General features: G+C 41.1%; 1 protein-coding gene across 4 annotated transcripts in view; it reads right to left on the bottom strand.

Moving 5' to 3' along the window:
* Nucleotides 1–21,490, bottom strand: part of IQGAP2 (IQ motif containing GTPase activating protein 2) — a 128,594-nt gene that overhangs the window by 88,794 nt on the left and 18,310 nt on the right. For all 4 annotated transcript variants that reach the window (XM_027634598.1, XM_027634594.1, XM_027634593.1 and 1 more), the window contains exon 2: nucleotides 18,129–18,228. In XM_027634598.1, the coding sequence (XP_027490399.1) occupies nucleotides 18,129–18,228 (100 nt within the window). The remainder of the gene's footprint in view (nucleotides 1–18,128; nucleotides 18,229–21,490) is intronic.

Genomic DNA, 21,490 nt, shown 5'->3' on the forward strand with positions numbered 1-21,490 from the left:
TGCTTTAGTAAAAATTTACTGTCTTTACAAAACACGGAGATGATACTGATTCTGAATACTTTTGCTTCTGATTAAAGAAGGTTACAGAAAGACCTATACCTCTTTGGGGCAATGCAGGGGACACCAGTAAAGAGTGGAATGCTGTTTGTCAGTTATAAACAGGAAGTAAATCTCTTAACCCTCCTAAAACCAAAGGCAAAGGAAGATGTAGTAATGGGAAGCACTAGGTTTGGCTGTAAGAGAGAACTGCAGAAAGGGACTCAAAAGAAAAATTTTTCCTTCTTAAACCAAAGTGAGGAGGCAGAACAAGAGTTAGAAAACTTCATGGGGTTTAGATTTTTTTTAGTTTTTGGTTGGGCTATTTCCACCCCACCCCCTTTCAAAAAATAGAAAGGCACTGACTAAGCTTCATCTAGGGTTGTGAACAAGATCTGCCGAAAAATAAAAGATCTTACCCCCTCAGCCACCTTCCTTCCCAAAGATGAAGTGTGCTTCTTAAATAGATGCTTCCCTGACAATGCTTCAACTTTCATGCTTGCCACTGGCTCACAAGTGACTTTCTAGGTATTGCTCAGACTACCCAAGTAGTCAAGAATTTTCAGCTTGCTTTATTGGCAAATTGGCATATCAGTTAGAGGCAGATGGCAAAAATAGCAGTGAGAGAAAGCCTTTGAAGTAAGGATACAGCTAATAGTGCTGTGCATACAAGGGAGTAAAACTGCATCAGTTAGTAAATGGCAAGTAAGAAACAATCTCTTGGATTTTAAGATTTCTTAAAAAATGAAAGCATAGAAAAAGAGAAACAGCATAAAGAAATGCTCAGCATTCTTGCACAGATTATATTCTCCTTCTCAGTGTTAAGAACAACTGGTATAATCAGAATAACTGGTATATTCGTGTTTTACTCAGGAAACTTTGCTTAAGTTTGCACAAGATATATCTCCAGTAAGGTAACCGCCTCAAGTTTTCCTCACATGCAAAGTCAAAATATGAGAAGATAAACACAAGACAATAATTAGAACTTAAATTTCACATTCACTTCTCACCAACGGCAAATAGCCAATCAAGAGCAGATTCAGAGTTAAGTAGGAGTCAACGAGTGATCTTGAACAGCTGATCTAGGGAATACATCATATGAGGCTTTGTCTGGATGACTTTTCTTTTTAGGCAATTCACAGGTCACAGATTTTACCAAGTCAGTACAAAATACTCACAAAGCAGACTCCATTCATCCCAAGAATGATCCTCATTCCAAGTTTAGATGACTTCTTAGGTTTTGTCATCTCTCCCCATTCCCAAACCGCTTCATTGGCTTGATGGTTTCTTAACCATGCTTCTATAAACAGCACACGTCTCCATTCTTCAAGTGCTATTTTGGTAAGTCTTGTCCTGTTCACTTTAAGTCTCTTGGCTATTCAATCCTTCACTATAAATATAATACTGATCCTCAAGACGGACTCTGCCATAACACATTAAGTGTATAACATCATGTTTTCAACTGTCAAAATTATTATAACAAATTGCCATTTGATTGTCAGGTATTGTGTTATACAAACTGTTTAATCTGGCATGTTTAGAAGTTGTTTAATCTAGGGATTGGTAACTACCCGGTCTTATGCCCCCCACTGCCAAGGATAGGCAGACCTTGTTCTCCTCTCTGTAGCTAAGTCCCCTAACAAGTACATAGCTATGATCCCCCAACGACCACATAGCTATCCTAAATGTGTAGTAGTTAAAGCACACCTAAGCTACTTCAACAGTGCACTTTAGCAGTTGATTATTAGATGCAAATCATTGCTTACAGAATGATTAGACAGAGGTTTACAGTTCAACATTTGGATGGAGCAGAAGAAAGATCTTCTTATCCTTATGATGAAGTGAGCACTCAGCACTTGTTCTGAGGGAGGAGCAATGTTTAAGTTGCAGTGATTCAAAATTCCCAAAATTGCAAAGAATTTTTTTTATTTAATTTTTTTAAATTTTAAATTTTTAAAAATTATAATAATTACTAATATTGCAGTTCGTAGCATTACGTAAGATATTACCACCCTACCTGCTAAACTGAGAGAAGGTTACAATAAAACTATATTCTGGCAACCGAGAAGCTCTCCACAGGGTACAAGTGCTTTACCTGGTGGTCCTCCAAGCTGTCAATTCCCCGCACACGGTGTCACAACCTGAGTTTTTATCCATCCCTTTCACCACAGCTCCAACCAGACCAGCTGGAGAAAGATGACACTAAACTCCAACCCTTTCTGCCCACTCCTTAGCAGCACAGCCTTGCACTGCTCTCTATCCACCTCCTGCCTGCCTTTTTTAAGGAGGAAAGGATCAATCTCTTTTTATCCTCTGAAGAATCTTCTCTCCTCATCCAAAAAGCCAGCCTCAGTTGCCCATCTCCTCCTCCGTCACTACTTCTCCAGCTTCTTGGACTGCTTGACTGTGATCCCTTTGGGACAGGCTCCTGGGAGAGGTTTGCAGAATTTTCTGTAGCTGTTCCTCTTCTCCCTGCGTGGGTCACCACTACTCCCACACACCATCAACCCACATTTGCTTGTACTCTTCATCTAGTCCCTTTTCTTCAAGCTCACACTTTAATTTGTCTGACATCATTCTGGTCTAATTTCTGCCTTAAAGACTATTCATGACTTTGCCATCTGATTTTCCCAGGACATACTCTGAGGCTAAAGCAGATGAACAGCAAGACAAACTTTCTTCAGACTCAAGAAAAGACTTTATCAGCGGTGACTAGGGAACTGCACCACCATTTCTGTTCCCAAACCTCAGACTCCACTATGGGACAGAAGTGACCATTCAAGTCTTACACTCAGAATAGATTTTCATCTTTGCCTTCCCTTCTTCACTACTGATTAAACCATTTGGTTACAGTGTTATCAGAGGGGACATCTGAACATCTTTCACCTGTTTCTTTTGCCAATGCACATCAGTAAGTATTGTTATTTCCTCATCCAAACCTCATGTTTTGACACACACAGTGACAGCAATAAACCATCAGCACTGCATCAGGTTCAAAAGTCTTCATTCCATGTGTGCTACAGCAGTGCCATACTTACTGTGCAATGTCTTTTATATACACCAAGACAGGATATTCATTGTATTCATCCCTAATCTGTTTAAGAAGTCACTTAGAGTTCAGTGTTGCTTACACCACTGATACACAGGGTATCAGAAAAATAGTATTTTCTCTAGTACTCTGAAAAAGTGTGTCAAAGACAGACCTCAATCCGTGTGATTACCTATAAAAAAAGAGATTCAATCAATGTAATAGCTATGTCAAAATCTAAACCTTTAGCCCCCCTTATCTGTACATTTATATATTCAGTTGTTAGTGAAGCACTTTTCTAGTATGAGACCTAATGGGAGTGGAAAGAAAGAAGAGGCAGAAAAAGAAATTGGGCCTCTCTGCTCTGGTGCAGTCCCCACCTGGACTGCTGCATCCAGCTCTGAGGTCCTCAGGAGAGGAAGGACATTGACCTGTAGGAGCAAGCCCAGAGGAAGCCACCAAGATGATCACAGGAATGGAGCACCTCTCCTGTGAGGAAAGGCTGAGAGAACTGTGTTTGTTCAGCCTAGAAAAGAGAAGGCTTAGGGTTGACCTGATTGCAACCTTCAAGTACCTGAAGCAAGCCTGCAAGAAAGCTGAAACAAGACTTTATAAAAGAGCATGTAATGACGGGACAAGAGGGAAAAACAGAGACAGTAGGTTTAGATTTGATAATGGTAAAAATTTTTTTTACTGTGAGGGTGGTAAAGCATTGGAACAGGATGTCCAGAGAAGTTGTGGCTGCCCCATCCCTGGAAGTGTTCAAGGCTGGACTGGTTTAATGGAAGGTGTCCTGCCCATGGCAGAGGATAGGAAATTGGCGATGTCTAACGTCCCTTCCAACCCAAACCATTCTATGATTCTGTGATTTCAGCAGCTAGCACCAGGCCTCTATTAAAAGTATTTTAGTCCCTCCAACACACAAAATAAGAAGTAAAGACTTGTCAGCTGTAGTTCTTACACACCAGAAGAACAGAGGTGCTGCTGATTTTAACAGGACAGGCACAGAAATGAACATGTAAACATTTATGTCTTAGAGATTGCATTTTTTAAGTTTTAGAAAAGAGGTATTAATGGGCTCCTTGGAGACCTGGACACATGGTTCTTTACAATTCACAAAACAGAAAATTGTCAAACATGATGAGTACACAATCAAGTCAAATGAAACAAAACTATCAGTCTCCTGTCATGTATCCTGGTGCTTTCCCAGTGCAAGAAGAACAGGTCTGGGTCACTACAAAGCACCTACTGAGCGTTTCTTACAGTTTCACTCAGGAAAGTGCAGAAGTCCAACTCCTATTTTCAACTTCCATGCAAATATGCTGAATTTATAATTCAAAACAGTTCTTCCAGTCTCCAACCTTGAAAATCTACCATGGGACAACAAGCTATTTCACTCGTTATTTGCAGCTGTTAGGAAACACTTCTGCAGATCAAGTAATAAGTCACTAACTTATTACTTACCTCAATTAACAAACTCCAGTTAGAAGTCTTACCTCTAGAAAAGTACGCTTTACTCCTAGCGCCATAAGCCAGCATAACTAACAGAAGTGATTTACAACAAAGGCTCATTTTTATCACAAGCTCAAGCACTTTTGACCTTTAAAACATGACCTCTATTCAAAGCAGAATTGTACTTTAAAATCATTAAGCCACTTTATAGGACATATGTCAGGGTACTTCATGATTTCTGAATGTGTGCCTTGAGAGAAACATTCCAACAGATGATGCAGCAGGAGAAAAGATGCCTGAGGTTATTCACTTTTTTGGCTCCTTGATCAGACTCCTCAGAGTAATATGGTCATTATGAAAATATTCTGCAAACACTAACTCAATAGTATTTCAGCGTTTAAATGTCAGAAGTGGATGAAAGCAGTATTGTGCAAAAGCACTAACAACTGTTATTTTAGAAAGTGCTTTATCAGACATTACCAAAGCTGTACTTCTAAACAAAGCAGTTTTCTTGTTTTACTTGCATGCTCTAATGCTTCTCAGACAGAATTTTTACTAGTAGGCACCCACGTGAAAGGATTCACTGCCTTGAGGTGATACTATTTTACACTGGACACATGCTTATTTTAATAACAGAACTGAAAAAGCTGAATGCCTCATGTCAAATATTTTTACACCTAGTTCATCTAACAGATTTGCACGTACTTTCCTTACAAATCCTTACTCTACCAGTCCTGAGAAAAGTATATGTTTCCCTCCTGTAGCAGGAGGAAAACCCTAGTTACAGATTATTCTTCTGTATCTGTTTCCACTGCTACAGACACTCAAGTAAACCCATGCTCCCCCTGCAAGGTGCCAGCTCTGACAAACCACTGCATGTCCCAACACAATTATCTGGCCTAAAACAAACGGCTAAAAGGAGAAAGTGACCGCAGCGAAGGGTGAGGAACTTCATTCAAACGTCTCCTGAAATGAAACTGAGTTAAGGAACACCTAAAATCCAACAAGAACAAGTCATTACTTTGGTGTCTTCTTAGCACAGACATAAGCCATGAGCTCAAAATTTTTTTCTTCAAAAAAATAGACAAATGGACCACTTTTTGTGCTTGCCAAAAGCACAAGAAGCTGTGATAGCATTTACAAAAGTTGTTTCTTTCACCTTATTTCATCAGTTTCTTGGTGTACGAAAAAGAAAAAGAGCTATTTTGGTGTCCTGTTTTTCTGGAATGCCAGAAAGCCATTTTTTATTTTCATCAATTTTTGAAAAACAAAAAGAAAAAAAAAAGAGGTTCCAAAAGGAATTTGCTTATCCTTGAAAACCCCCAAGTGAACCTCACACTCACACTCCCTTCTCAGCCCTAATCCCTACCATTGCTGTAAGCAAGAGAAAAGGACTCAAATAAAACATTCTACATATTTCTTTTTATGTTTTTTTTGTTGCTGATGGACCATAAGCCTTTGGTATGCTGCAGGCAGAGACAATTTTTAATAACAGTCACGTGCTTATTCATGTCCTGCATCACATGAAAGGTCACACAGCACACTCAGAATTAATTATTAATCTCATTATGTTATCAAAGTACCAGCTAAGCAGGATCTTCACAGAAGAGATACAATTCCTCTGGTGGCGCTGAGTTCAGACAGCACAGAAACATTAGAACTCCGCCCTGAGACAGTGGCTTCTTTTGAAACACATGGATCTTGACACGGGCTTAAGTCAGAAGCATTGCATGCACGCTTCATCTTTGAATTTGCTGGAAACTAATGGACTGATGAAAATTCTGCACTGCAGTTTAGGTATTAGCGGTTTTAGGAAGCCTGCGAAGCAACAGCAGCGTTCAGCTTTTTATTTGAAATCTAAAATCAAACCACAAGAAAGTGAAATTGCTTAGAGATGAACAGATCAAATTCCTTCTGCACTAAAGTAAAATCTAAACAAAAACTACATCAAATATAATATTTTGCCAACATGCAGATTTTGATGTCACTTGCAGAAGCAGAACAAACACAAGTAACAGCTTTGCTAACCCCAGTGAACACTCAGTACATAAGGAGCCCTTTACAGATTTCAGAGGTCTCAGTACAGCGGCTGCAGTCTGTTGCCTCTCCTTAGCATCTCAGGTTATTAAAGGTCAATCTTGCTAAATCCTCCAGTTAGTCTTGCTTTCCTAGTCTTTTTTTGCACTGTAATGGGCAAGTTCAAACTTTTGTTAGACATCTCTACTAGGGTCTGAAAATGCTGTTTAACATTATTATTATTATTAGTTTTTTCACCCAGAGGGTGGTTGGACACTGGAAGAGACTCCTCAGGGAAGTGGTCACAGCACTGATCCTGCCAGAGTTCAAGAGGCATTTGAACAACGCTCTCAGGCACATGGTATGATTTCTGGAGCTGTCCTGTACAGGTCCAGCAGTTGGACTCTACTATCCTTGTGGGTCCCTTCCAACTCAGGATGTTCTATGATTTCCTAAGATGCAAAATAATTGCTGTTGACATTGAAAATACCATCGCAATCTCAGCCAGCAACCACCACAGCAAATGAGTTTGTCTCTGCAAGTTTCAGGTACTGAAAAACTTAAGCAGACACCATCTTTCTTACTTATTATTCTCTGGCAAGAAAGAAATACAAGATACTAGAAAAATAGTGAGAAGTTTCCCTGTACTCCTAACTTCTCTTTAACATAGTAGAAATGCATAAGCTCACAAATAACATTTCTGGGATAAATTCCTTTTTTAAAGTATGTTCTCTCCTATAGTTTCTCACTAAGGAGAACAGTATGTGCTACTAACCATCATGTGATACCACTTCGACCTTGAGGAAGTAAGGAAAATCTCGAAATTGAAATAACAACAGAACTATATTTATTTAGAAACAGCAGATCAAGGTCTCTCTCTGTTAAGACAGAAAGCAGCAGGAATGTTAAAACGTACCTCCAGCTTTATAAACTGAAAACAAAGATATGCCAATACCATTCAATACTTTACCTTACATTTACCATGACTTCAACTAAAGTATAAGCTATACCCAAAATAGATAGTAGACATCGCAGTATTAAGTATTATGCTAATCGCAAGGTAAGATCGGTGCTCTTGTGGAAAAAAAGGGAAAGGAGATACAAACAGAGGATCTGAAGACGCAAAAACATACTATACAAAATTCAAAAAGCTGCAAACACACATCTCTTTCAGTGCCATCAATACTTCAGAGGAAAAAAAAACCAACCAACAAACCCCAAAACAACAAAATCACATTTTCCTCCCTTTCATGTTCAACATAAAGTGGAGTTTTGATTTTTGTTTTTGAAAGCAGCCAAACACAGTGTGCTTCAAAATTTACTGAGTGTAACAAGTTAACACTTCCCTATTCTGTAGACGTTAATCAGAAAAATCGGAAGCCCTAAAACCCAGTTCTAGTCACGAATCTCACTGAACTTTGTTCCAGCAAAGAGATTGCAGCTGAGACCAAGGGCTGGCACTCCCCAAATATGCTGCAAAGTAAATCCCACATGACAAGGTCTGTGCATCAGACACGGCAAATGTGGACATATTTGAGTAAAGCTCACTGTGCTTTCCTTGGGTCAAGGGATGCAATCTGCAACTTGGAAACCGTCAGGAAAAGATGATGTTCCAGCTTTTAACACCTACTGATGTAACATAATATCATTGCTTTGTTTCTTTAACAAGGAAAAGCGGTTTAGCATAAGATATAAATAGATGTTTGATGTTTACCCATCTTAGAGCAGCCTGTTTGACAGCCAGGTTTTAAAGTCACTCCTGCCACAGAGCGTAACTTATGATGCAGTTGATGTTCTGATGTTTTCTGCAAGTGAAAGGCTGCCCTGTGGACAAATGCGGCTGGCATGTAGTGGTATCCTCCATATACCCACCCAGCCTCACACCCCAGGAGCAGCAGCTAAGGTCCATAACCTGCATGCAATGGCCCTCCATGGATTTCTCCCACTTGCAAGCCTCCTGTCTGAGGAATTTTTTGCACATTTCCAGTGAACCTTTTCCCCTTCTCTCCTTGCTCTCACAGCTTCTTTTTATTCTACCCACTGGAAAGCAAAACACACCAGTGCCCTGAGTATACCTATGACATAGCAGAGCAATTCCTGGACAGTGGCAGATGTGTGCCTGCAGGAACTGTTGTGGTTTTTACTGCCATAGTGGACAAATTCTGCTTTTGGCCCTGTAACAAGCAGACTTAAGGAGCAGAATAATAGCGGTAGTGAAAAGCATTGGTTTTAAGTCAGTTTCACTCATTAAAAGAGTTCCTTTACACTCCTTACTGCATCAAATGTTATAATGCACTGCTCTGCTTTGATGGTAACCAGGTTTTAGGAACAGTTAACACACTACAGCTGGTAGAAGAGCTTGAGTTGTCAAACCAGCTTTATCACTTTCCTTGTGAGGCAAATGCATCACCAATAACCCCAAAAGTGTAACAACACGAGTGGGAACAATAAAAACCTGGATGAGAATCTGGTATCTCATTTTGGCTGCCATGCAAAGCAAGTAGGGTACTTCTTCACTGCACGCCTTTATAGCACACCACAATTGCCAATCTGTGAGCTTTCATTCCAGGGCAGGCTAGCTGTTTGTCCTCTGGATAGCTGGAAAATTAGACATTAAGTTAGCTGTCATTCTACCAGAATACCTCTGTAGTCAGTACCACAGTAACGACTCACTTGTCAACATTTCTCAATTCAACTCAAACAAAGACAAAAAAACCCAAACAAAAACACCACAACCCCCCAAAACAATAACAACAACAACAAAAACCCATTACAGACAGTGCATAAGTAATTGGAAGAAACATGGGCAGCTGGAAAACATGGGAACAGTGAAGAACAGAACCATTTTCACAGCCTTCCCTAACCTGAGTGAGGTGGAAAGAATTTGAGGGCTTTACACAACCACACACAGAGGCCTGCACATGCCTATCTCTAGATAAAAAAAAAAATCACACTATCAGCCTCAAATGGCAATGGCTCCAGAACATCAAGAATGTTCTGACAAATGTCCAAGCTCCTACGAGATTGATATCAACTCTGGGACACTACTATAACCTACCTCTTACTAGAAGCTTGAATTTAAATGCAGGTGAATAGAACGTCATCTTTATTAAATCATGTGAAACACTGAGAACAACAGCACCATACAGTGCACACACTGAGCCACACAACTCCACAACCTAACCAGCTTGGTTGTAAGTCTGACCATGTATTACTTTAAAAAAGCAATAGAGTCCCTTTCAGAGGACTGCCATTCATCTTGTAGTGAGAAACACTGGGTTTTGCAGTAGTTCTATTTATTAAGACAGGATTCACATGGTCTGTAGTGAGTAACATCAACAGCAAAAGCAGTTTCCAGCATTACTCCATTTCTATAGATTTGAGGTTGTGATGGTTTCACTCTAGGCCTTCCTGGAGACCAGCTTGTAACCAGGAAGGAACTAGGAAGGTGATCACGGAAGTATTCCATGCTATTCCTTTACATAACTTGAGGTATAAATAAAGCCAGCAGTAGGGACCTCACTCTCTTTCTTTCTGGCGAGGTTCGAGAACCGTGGGTCCCTGTCTTGGTCTGGCTTATCTGGAGCTGGGGCCTACAGTGACTGCTGTTATCTGCCACGCGTGAGGGAAGAGTGCTGGGCCGTGTCCAGCCATCCTGCTTCTCTCAAGGGAAGTGGTGAGATTTTGCCTGTTCTTCAGTTTACTGGTTACCGGGTTTTTAGATTGTGTAGACTGGTTTTGGTTTTGTCCCTTTTCGTCCTATTTTGTCCTTTTCCCTTCTCCCTTCCCCTCTTCCCTTAGGAAGCTATTTAGGGTTTCTGTGGTTATAGGTATATAATATTCTCACAATACATATCTGTTTTATATGTAATATATATATATTTTTGCTATAGTTTTGGCTGCTTGGTTCATTTTTTTTTCTTCCCTCTCTAGGAAGCAGGCTTTTGTTGTCAACTTTTGGAGACTTGACGGGAAGCCAGCCCTAAACTTGCACAGAGGTACAAACTGCCAGAGTCCTCCTTCTCCAGTCTGTGAATTGTTGAGATATTGGCAACAAAAGTGATGTTTAAAGGAACACAGATTTATATCCCTCAGAAATTTCTATATTCCATAAAATACTTACCTGCAGTAGCTGGAAGGCAAAAGCCAGATGCGAGGTCACACCTGCACATTCAGTGAGCACTGATCCCTCCACTCCCCAAGTTGCTCTTCCAATTCAAAACTGGAGGTATAGTGGCACATTAGTTTTTTTACTAATCTCAGCAATCATTGGACCAATTTTAGGATCTCCAGTCTCAAAGCACTAGCTAAGCCACCTGTGGAGATGTGGATTTCTAACATCCACAAAGTAATAGCACAGGTCTCCTGCTCTAGCAGCATTTTTTCTATGAACATTTTTTTTCAATCCAGTACAGTGAGATCCCACTGTCACATACCTGTGGGCACCTCACTAGCAGCAGTGGTCTATACAAAGTAGTGCTATAAAGCTCACCAGGCACAGTTGTTGTCTCATCTCTTCTGATCTGTGAAAAGCCTCTTATACCTCCACACAGCAGTTTCTGCCAGAGCCTGAATAAACACTTCTTCCGAAGATCAACAGTTTCCCAGGACATGACAGTTGAGATAGAAGGATCTCAGCACGTGAGAAGTACACTTCTGCAAGGGACCTCTTAAGAAGCAGATTCCAGGTAATTCCTCCTCCGGTCCAAAGCAAACAGACACATGACCACATAATGTGGTCATAGCTTTTTGAATGCCACACCAGGGATACAGTCTTATGGGATATCTACCAAGCGCAATGCACCACTTTGCTGGTCAGCTACATGGTGTGCGACTGTCACAGCCCACAGACCAGCGTGGGTGACCGGGGTACACAGCGCACATGCCATCACTTGTTCCATCATTAACACACAGAGAAGCAAAGGCCATGGCTGCTCTCAGGTAAATAGGAATTACTGAGCAGAGTTCAAACAGTACAGAAAAACTTACCCTAATGTTAAGAACAATACCTAAACCTTTTAGACTAAGCAAAGAATGTCCTTCCATCCCGCAGGTACTGTCACATTCTTCCCAACAGCAAATTCCTATGACTCTCTTAGGCAACGTGCAAGCCTAAAGTACCTCTGCTACCTCACAGTGTCAGTATCCCTATTCCTTGGTATGCTCTTTATAGTAATATAATGTCTCAGCCGCTGCCTTGGTGAGGCTACCTCAGGTCATGCTTAATATTAACTAGGAGCTACTCAGGGTGCAGAATGAAGCCATCACTTTGATCTGACAAGCAGCTAGTCTTGTGAGTGGAGTACAAAGTCAGAGGCTTTTGAGTTGCACCACAGATAACCCAAGTTAAAAAGGGGAAAGTGAAGGAGAACTGAAAATGTCATGTGTTCTCTTGGTGAAGCTGAACCTACAAACTACACGGACATGAGGGTAGCAGAGTATGACCTAACTTCAAATTTCTTACTCTTGAATTTAAAAAAAAGAAGAAATCCCAATTCCTTTTTCAAGAGAGTCATGCCTAAAAGAAAGGTGGAAACTTTGAGAAAGAAAACTAACTGGGCTCTGAAGAGACTGTACTATTAGCTTCAGTGCATGCTATGGAACAAGTGCCATATGGTCTAGTATGCAGAAAACAAAGGTCACATCCGTCATTACTTGGCATCATTATTTTGCAACTATACAGACTGAGCAGTGACCCATTACATGTGCACAAATTACCTCAACATGCCAGTGAGCAGGTCAATGCATCCTGTACAGAAACCAGCACAAACGTTTCTGTCTCCTTCAGATCTCACTGTTAAGACTTTTCATATGCAAATATCACTATCCAAGTAATTATTGGATTGATTGATACTGCTGACAGCTGCATATGAAAACTCTGCTATATCTGCACAATTGTATAACTAGCCAAAACAAAAAACTGTTCTACCAATAGCCAGCATTCTAGCATGCTGAGGACCAAGACATGGTCCCAGCTAAGTAGGATTCTTCAAAGAATTTCACCTCATAAAGTACCCTCATTTCAAACACTTGGCCTTCACAGAGTTGTTGCCAGCCATGTTCACTGGTACTATATTCATCTTAAAGCAGAGAGCGTAGATGAGCCAAAGTTCATACTCTACAACATGACAGGCTACCACTCCCAGATTTTTTTGACAAACCGAGAAAAAACATGTTACTAAGAAATATCTTCATATTTTCTGCCTACAGTAAGCTAGTTGTACAGGTAGATTACAATATTATACATTTACTTAAAAGCACAGAGCTTTAAAGATTTCCTGTAGTCTGAAAGCATTTGAGTAGCATTAATTCACTCATGAGCACCAGGGTGAAGAATTGCCACAATTTTGCCCATGAAGAAACAGCAGCAGGAAACCTGGCAAAATTCACTTGTAGTACCAAGGTTTTGTAGGACCCCAGTACCTCCCCAGAAACATGGTGGACTCCAAAGCCACCCTCCATGGTCCCATAGTCCTGGCAACTTTAGCTTTCTGTACTGCAAAACTGTTGGCTTTAACTGAAGCCAATTAAGCACTTTAGGGTTTGACCTTTTAAGCATATTAAACTGCATGTACTTTTATACAGCAGCTTCAAACTGTCATGTCATCAGTGACCAATACTGCAATTAGCCATTAAAAACCAATTCAATAAAAACCAACACTGTGAAGAAGGTAAGTTTTAGAACATAAAATGGGAAAGTAAAGTTGGGAAAGAATGAGAATTTACATTTTCAAAATAATAAAAAAAAGACTTCTCAAAAAGAAATTTCCTGGGTAGTTTTCTTTTACAGTGTCTTCATTACCCTAACATTGAAGCTAAACCTTCAGTGTTTTACACAAGTCCCTGCCTTACTGAACAGCTGAGTAAGAAAAATAAAAAGAAAATCTGGCAGTTCTGACTATGAAATTGCAGCATATGCTTTGTGAAACAAGGTGTATTCCATTTCAAGCTGAGAAAGACAAGGCTAGTAAAATGAGGTCTTCCATGTTTCAAATTCAAGCTTAGCATAAGAAGGTATAAATTATAAGAAGCCAAGAGAAATAATATCTGCTTAACTATGGATGATTATAACCTTAGCCAGCCACAACACATTTACTGTAAACTTGATTTGCTTTATATGCCAAAGCTTCAATCACAATTTAACCCCCTCAAATCTGTATTACCTTTACAATGCAGTAATTACACAACTGCAAAGAGACAAGAACAGCAAAAGCCAAAGGCAGAATTTTATGTACTAAGTATTTCCTTTGGAAAGGAGGAAGTTGTGGTAAATTCTACCTGTTAACATTAACCTAATTCAATAAGACATTAGGGCTTGTGACAGCTGCTCATGCCCACCTTAAACATTTGTTATTTAATAGAAAAATTTTCCAAACTATACTGGATATGTATCAGAGTAATGTTTGGAGGGCATTATTAGTGGCATCCATGGCTGTATTGCTTGAGGGGAGAAAATCCCTACTCCTAATTGCTTATTCTTGACTTTTTCTTCTTAGAAGTTCAAGGATGCTTGATGCTATCCATTTTTTGCTACCTTTTTTTTTTTTCTTTAGTTTGCAAGAAACTTTCCTTAAAGGCAAAAGTAATAAATCAAACAATATATATACAAGCAACCAAAACTTCATTTTATTATGTGTGTGATTTTCAGGAGAAAGGGGCCCAGCAATCTAATAGAACAAAATGTTTTTTCTCCAGTATCAAATATAACACTATCAAACACTACTGGCCTCTGCAGATATTACAAGCCTGCTATTGTGTTTAAAAACCAATTTCCTATGCTGTATATGTGTAACAGATACTGTGCCTAGCACAGAAGGTATTTGCAGAAGCATCAGCTACCAGCAAGAGGATTCTCCTTTCTTGTTGAACTTGTAAAGTTTTTATTAAAGCTAGGCTACAGGAATTAAGTGTGCAAACAGTGGTTTGAAAAGTAGCTGAAAGTACACATTCTTCACCTGTTTAATTAACTCTGGAATTTCAAAATGCAAGGCTGCTCTATAATAGTGTTTTGATTACAAATATGGCGAGAAACAAAACATAACTCCTGGCATAGTATTGTCCCAGCCCTCTTCTGCCCCAGTCTTTTGCAATTTATTGTTTATTTCAGTATTTATTACTCTTCAATATGGTCCAAAACTTATTGTATGTGCACACAGTTGATTATCTGAAACAATATTTGCCGAATATATTACTGAAACAGTATTTCAGTAGCTGCCAACTGAACGGAAAAATTGCCATTGACATCCATGGTGTCCTGAACACTAAAAAGTCCTCTCCAAGCATTCAGGACAGAGATTAAATGTCAAAGGCAGTTCCCACTCCTAAGATTCATTCATGAGGGTACTGCTGCAGCAAGCAGGCCACAGCTCCACGTAGTTTCACAACCAGCTGTGCACCTGGGGCTGGAGGTACCATCCTGCCTTCTCTGACTCAGACTCACTGCCGGAAGTACAAAGCAGCAGAAGGGGCCCTGTACATCCCACAGGTTCTCCTCCAGCTCTGGGGAGGAGGGATGAGAACCCAGCTGGGACCCCTCCATTCAGCAGCAGCAAAAGTTGGGAATGCCCCATCCCTGGGAATGTTCAGAAACAGGTTGGATAGGGCTTGGAGCAACCAGGTTTAGCGGAAAGCGTCCCTGCCCATGGCACAGCAGTCGGAACTAGGTGATCTTTAAGGTCCCTTCCAACCCAAAGCATTCTGTGATTCTCTGAATAGCCAATCCATGAGCCGGATCCTGTGAAACTGCTCCCTCAGCCCAGCTGAAGGGCAGGATCCACCACATGCTGTGAAGTAGCCTGCATCCTACACTCAAGCCTCCCGAGCTGGTCTCATTTTGCTGTTGACTGAATCACGACCCTGTTTCACTCTGAGCCTCTTGCTTTCCAGAGTCCCTGGTTATGTTCAGGCTCTGCAGTGACAAAGAAAATGCTATAACTGTGCAAGCACAGAACAAAGATTGCACATCAATGTGTTTCACTCCTAATTGAGTACACAGAGAGGTAATAACTGTGCAGTGAGCAATTATGCTATAGATGCAGCGTTTTCTCTTGTTTCCTGTTCCGTCAGGTTGAGGTTGAGGAAAACACAGACACATACCTTTTGCACCCCAGCCTAGGCCCGGCACTAGCTTGGACACCCTGGACAGCATTACTCACCTCCTGAGGAAGCATGGCTAGGGGCTACACAGCTACGAGACACAGGCATGTGTCTTGTTTCTACAAGCTTTTTGTATGTGTTTGTTGCTAGGTTGTTTTTACATTAGTAAGAGTGTCTCAGGGCAAAGTCTCATGGTGCATAAAAACTATCTCAACAGTGCTCTGTGAAGGGAGAAATTTCCCTCACGCTCTCTCTTCCCCGCCACAGCAGCTCTGTCCACCCAAAAGCATTCCCAGAGCCTTCACCACACCCTGTATCACCACCCTTTCCTCCCTAATGAGCAGTAGGGACCAGTGTGCTGAGACAGAGGACAGGATATCCAGCAGCATTGGGCCACCACATCGGCTCCACCCATGACAGACCAATCCCTTGATAAGGGAAGTACAAGGCTCCCTACACTGCAGAACTCATCCCCACCTCATGCAGTAGTAAGCATTGCTCATGAACATGACCTGCATATTCTGGTTTTCCAAACAGAGATTCAGAAATGCTTCTAGGTACCTAACAATTCCGTGAGTAATTGTTTTGGCTATGAAGTCCCATCAAGGGCTAGCAGAGTTAGAAAAGTGTTTCTTCTAAAAACTTGCTACTAGCATGAATCCATTTTATGAAAATAAACACAAGGAAGGGGAGGGCATTACTCGTAATAGATGCTAATTTAAGTCATTAATGGTAAAAATAACTTCACATTTCCCTGTGAAAAATCAAGGGAGCTGCTTCAAATGAACTCGAGGACTTGAGTTCAAAGTGACAAGTAGCCCTGTGAAAGGGGAAGGTTAAAGAGAGCCAGGATGCTAAACTAGTAATAATAGCAAAAGAACAAAAAAGGTTGGATTTGGAGATTAAATTCCATAAGGGAGCAGATAGGTAAGTTGCAACACATCAAGTAGAAACCTTGAGTAAAATCAACCCTGACTCACTGGAGTTTCCAGAGATGGTGAAGCTGATCTAACATCTCTGCAAATGAGACCTGCTCCCTCCCCTCTCTCAGGAGTGCAGCTGCACCCCATCCCCTTCCTCTTGCCAGCACAGGTTCTCCTCTGACCCCTTGATCAGACCAGTCAGCTCACTAGAAAACTGACTCAGCAAAAGAGCGAGGAATTGCTTGCCAGCATAATGATCTGATTCAGCTGACTGAGGACAATCTCTTACAACAGAACAATGGAGCCAATAGGAGTGTTCAGAGCAGAACAGTCCTATCTGGCAGCAGTAAGACGCTTGTCACCTTAAATATTTGAACAGGCAATCACTCTGCAAGGGAAAGAGGAAGCAAAGAACAAAGGAAGCAATGTTTGCAACAGCAAGTGGGACAGTAGTGAAAAGGAAGCAAGAATGGCTAATTTTTATAACAAAGCCTCTAGGACAAAACCAGTGGCAGCTATCGTGAGGGAAAATGTGTAGAAACAAGGCTCAGAACATCATTTAATGGTTGATTCCAGACTGAAGTACACTGGTGTAATCCATTACAAAGGTCCTATGGTTTGTCATTGCACTAAGATTTCATAGTTTGCACTACTAATCAGAATTCAAGTTTTTTCAATAGAAATGAATAGGAAAGTAATCCAAATTAAGTTTATGATTGAAAACAGCATCATCAACAAATGCAGAGCACAAGCAAGACACTACCAGTGGTGCCCACAGCAATAACTTGAGTACAATAGGCATATTTGAAAAAGTCTGACCAGACTGAATATAAAATATGCTTTTACTACAACAATAGAAGCACTTCAAGCTACTTCAAAAGCACCAGGATATTGTACCTTGCTTCCTTGCTCAGTCATTATGGAAATGCTGTTGAATATTTGTTTAGAAAATGCAGTGTACATAGCACAGTACATTTGCACGAAGTGATCGAATTCCTGTACACTGGCAAATCAGTGTTTCATTACAGGCTGTTGCTTCAAGAGATGAATACTGCTGTCCAGTGAGTTAGAGAAACTAAAGGAAGAACAGAGTACATCTTATCTTATGCCCCTCCTGCACTTAGCACTGTAACACTGAGATGATATCGATTATTAAATCAGTAAGAGCCCAGGTGACTTTCTGCCATCTTAAGCAACCTGAGTCTCTCCACAAGCACTAGCGCCAAAAAGAGAGCACAACCACAGAGCCAGGAGCAAAATACTTACCTCAGTTAGTCACAGAAGCCTGTCTCAGCTTCTCAAAAATCACAGCTTCATGTTCCATTACCCAGCCCCTACTTTCACTGAAGATGAACACCATGGTAAGTTTGAGGATGTCTTGACTTTTATTAAATCCTTCTTTGAATCAGACTTTTCACATTGTGCATCAGTTTCTCATATTGAGTGCTATGAAATTCCAACATTCAGTTAATCCAAATAATTTGAGATGTTGAAAAAAAACTGCAATGCTCAAGAAAACGACAGGCTTGAACTTCCTTATTTAGAGGCCAGGAACAAATGTGCTTTCATTTACTTACCTTTTTGCTTCTTCCAAGTGGCACAGATACTCATAAGCAATATTCTGACGCCTCCTCTCATCCATTTCCTCTGCAGAAAGTCTTTCATCATCCACAATAGCTGCAAGCAGAAACCCATACCAAGTTACACATGAGTCGGGGGTGATTTTTAGAGCAATTTTACTGAGAACCTGGGCAAATTACCGAAGAAGGGAAATTAAAATAGTATCACTTCTCTTTAAAAGAGGCCCTTTATAGTATAGAGTACAAAGATCTTTATGTCACGAAGAGTATGCTGTTCTCCCTATGGTAAATTCCTCAAGTTTCACTTCTTTGAGACATGTTGCTCTTAGGCCATTGTCTGTTCTAGGGGCAGGATGGAGCATTCAAACATGCAGGGCTGAGCCTGGGAGCCAGCAAAGTTTCAGCTTACACATCCTCACAGGACTTTGATGACTCCCATGAGGAAGCTCAAGGCAAGCAGAGGAAGAAGCAGCCCCACAATAAGCAGAGCCTCGATGGTAGGGATGAGGGCAACATACTGCAAAGGTATCTCAAGGACAAATTGGGAATTGGCTGCAACTTCAGGGAGCCATGAGATTGCAACAGGCTGAGCTGCCTCCCACTCCTGGGGGATGATGACGGTTGTCATCAAACTGTGGTATCTCCTACTTACTGCTGCAATCACATCACCTCCCATAAAAGCACTTTCCCAGGCTATTAAGTATGTCTGTGCACTTCTCTAGCTGCAAATTGTCCTGATTATTTACTACTACTATCCAGTGACTGGTCTCCCTCTCTTTGCAGTGTATAGAGGGCCTTTGTCAGAACCTCTGCAATTCTTCCAAGTGTTTCTAGCAATGAATCTGAAGGACCACAAGTGCTGATTTCTAGCTGAATTTCAGCCACAGCAGGTGAGGCTTTTGGAAATAGCCTTCAGCATAAACCAGCTACCAAAATTACACCCTATTTGTGCTAGATTGACAATTGGGCTACATGATCTTGACAGTCTCTTCTAACCTCAATGATTCTGTTATTCTCTGAAAAGACCTGGTCCTGCCCTTCCTCATATTTCTCAACCATGTACTCACACCACCTCTCATGTCAGAGCTGGTAGCCCTGTGACTGCATCAGTGCAGCAGAACAACAGGCAACCCTTGCTAAAGAGACCCATGTCTAGGAAGATTGGGTCTGTGATCTGAGCCATTGTGCACCTGCAGGCATGATGGAGCAGGCACAAGGGAGGGGACGGAAACACAGGGCTGGGCCAGCTTCTCTCTGCGGTGGCCCATGAACTGGTTAGCTGAGAACATCAAGACACATCTTCAGTAAAAAAAAACCACAGGCCCTGCTCCTCCTCAAATGCGCTGCAACACACTTTGTTAGTTCATTCCCACACAGACTGGGCATGTCATCAGCAACTTCTCAGCTTTTCCCCAATACAAATGCCTCATGTAGTGGGTAAACACCTTCTGGTAACAGAATCAGGCAACTCAAGTAAGAAGCACTTTAAACCAGCAAGACTCTGGGCTTTACAAATACTTGCATACATACAAGCCTGTACCTCAAAAAGAAAAATAAAACAAAAACACAAAACAGCAACAACAAAAAACCCAACCCACCAAAAAGAAAGCTAAAAAAACCCCAGATCCTACATACATTCACTGAGGACACAAAAAAAGCAACTTGCCCACGTTTTGGACTGATGCTACCACACGTTTAACATCTCATATAGCTGCTTTAAGCTTTGTAGTTTCAGTTTTAATCACTACAGGCACTGTTATCTCTCATCTTCCTTTGCTGTTAACATTGCTCTTCCTAATTACCCAGATATTTCATACACTGATCAAACAAATTCATGTCTTGCTCAGAGTTTCTTTTAAGTCTGGTAGCTCCAATAAGTGACTGACTCTAAAATGAGCTCTCAGACACTGTAATCAGGCTTATCGCTTGTCATGAAGCAAAACATAGTTTGGAGGCAAACATGAGATGCAAAGTAAAATATTCAGCCTGGCAAATTGGCCATGGAGACTGCTCTACCCACACCACTGTCAGCACATCCAGGACAGGCTGCTCCCACTCCCCGACAGAGCTGCTGAGGGCTCCTCACTTCCCAGAGCGAGGGAGAAGTATTGATGAAACACCACACTGAAACAATATATCACTTTAGTATTTGCAGCACTGAGCTCTAAGGCCACTTTTCAAACGCTCTCCACAGCTGTGAGAGCCCACATATGAAGACAAGTGCCATCAGAAGATCCCAGCCGATTGTCCTAGTGGGCTACACTCCTGTCAGCTAGGGTGGGACCAGACCAAGCCTTTATCCTCCATGACAATAACCATGCCCTGTTCCTCTTAATTGTTAAACAGCCATTTACTCCTGCCCTCCAAACACAACTCATCACAGCCATAACCAAAGCAGCAAAAAAGGCAGCTTGTCAGAAGGTAGGTGAAAGAAAACGGCATGACCCATTTGATAAGTATGACTCTAGGAATTAACCTGAATAACACTAATGCTTTACAGTCTAGTCCTGGGTCTACACATTCATAGGTGCCTCCCATTCTCAGACATCCCAGATCAAGCAGCCCTGGCCCATTTCAAATCCCTCATTGAAATTATTTGCAAACATTGATTCAGGCACTAATAGATATTCTGGGACTGTAATAGTTGCTCTGCTCAGGAAACCCTTCAAGAATGACAGAAAAGGGCAAGATTCAAGAACAAGTAATTTGTAGACACTGAGAAGTGAAAAAGCCAGATCCTGTCTAGAAGAGATACCAGCAGCTCACAGGTTGGAAATCAGACTTCTTTTCTGTCAAGGCCAAAGCCGCTGAAGTTTCCAGGCTGAATATCTGAGCACTGGAAATACAGAGCATAGGGAATGTCAACACCTACAGTGCTAATGCTGAGAGGAGTGTTTTGCAACACCAGCTTCCGATAAATCTGATTACACACTTTCCCCTTCCAGCATATACTCACTTCAAAGCAATTGTGCTATCACATCAAAAGTGGTTACAGACACAATTTTAGAAACAGAAATGACAACCTGCAGGATAGAGGTGGCCTCAGGACTGAGCTGCAGAGGTAATTACTTTGAAGACTTGGGTTCTTAAAAGTCTAGTCCATTATAACATATTTTGGCGAAGACCTCAGTCTTTGGCTAGAGCCCTGCATATGGCTTTCTATAATTTCAAACACCCTGAGAGCACCCATCATGCCAGCCACCCCAAATTGAACATACAAATGAGCTTGGTTTGAAGACAGAAAACTCAGTCTTTTTGCTTAACAGGGCAAGTATTACTCAGAAGACTGGGAAAACTGATGAAAGAATAAACACATTGCTGCTGTAACAGTAACTTTTTGATAATGGTCATCTCACAGG

The sequence above is a fragment of the Corapipo altera genome, unplaced genomic scaffold (genome assembly GCF_003945725.1).
Source record: "Corapipo altera isolate COAL_440 unplaced genomic scaffold, ASM394572v1 61411, whole genome shotgun sequence".
In the NCBI taxonomy this organism is placed as follows: Eukaryota; Metazoa; Chordata; class Aves; order Passeriformes; family Pipridae; genus Corapipo; species Corapipo altera.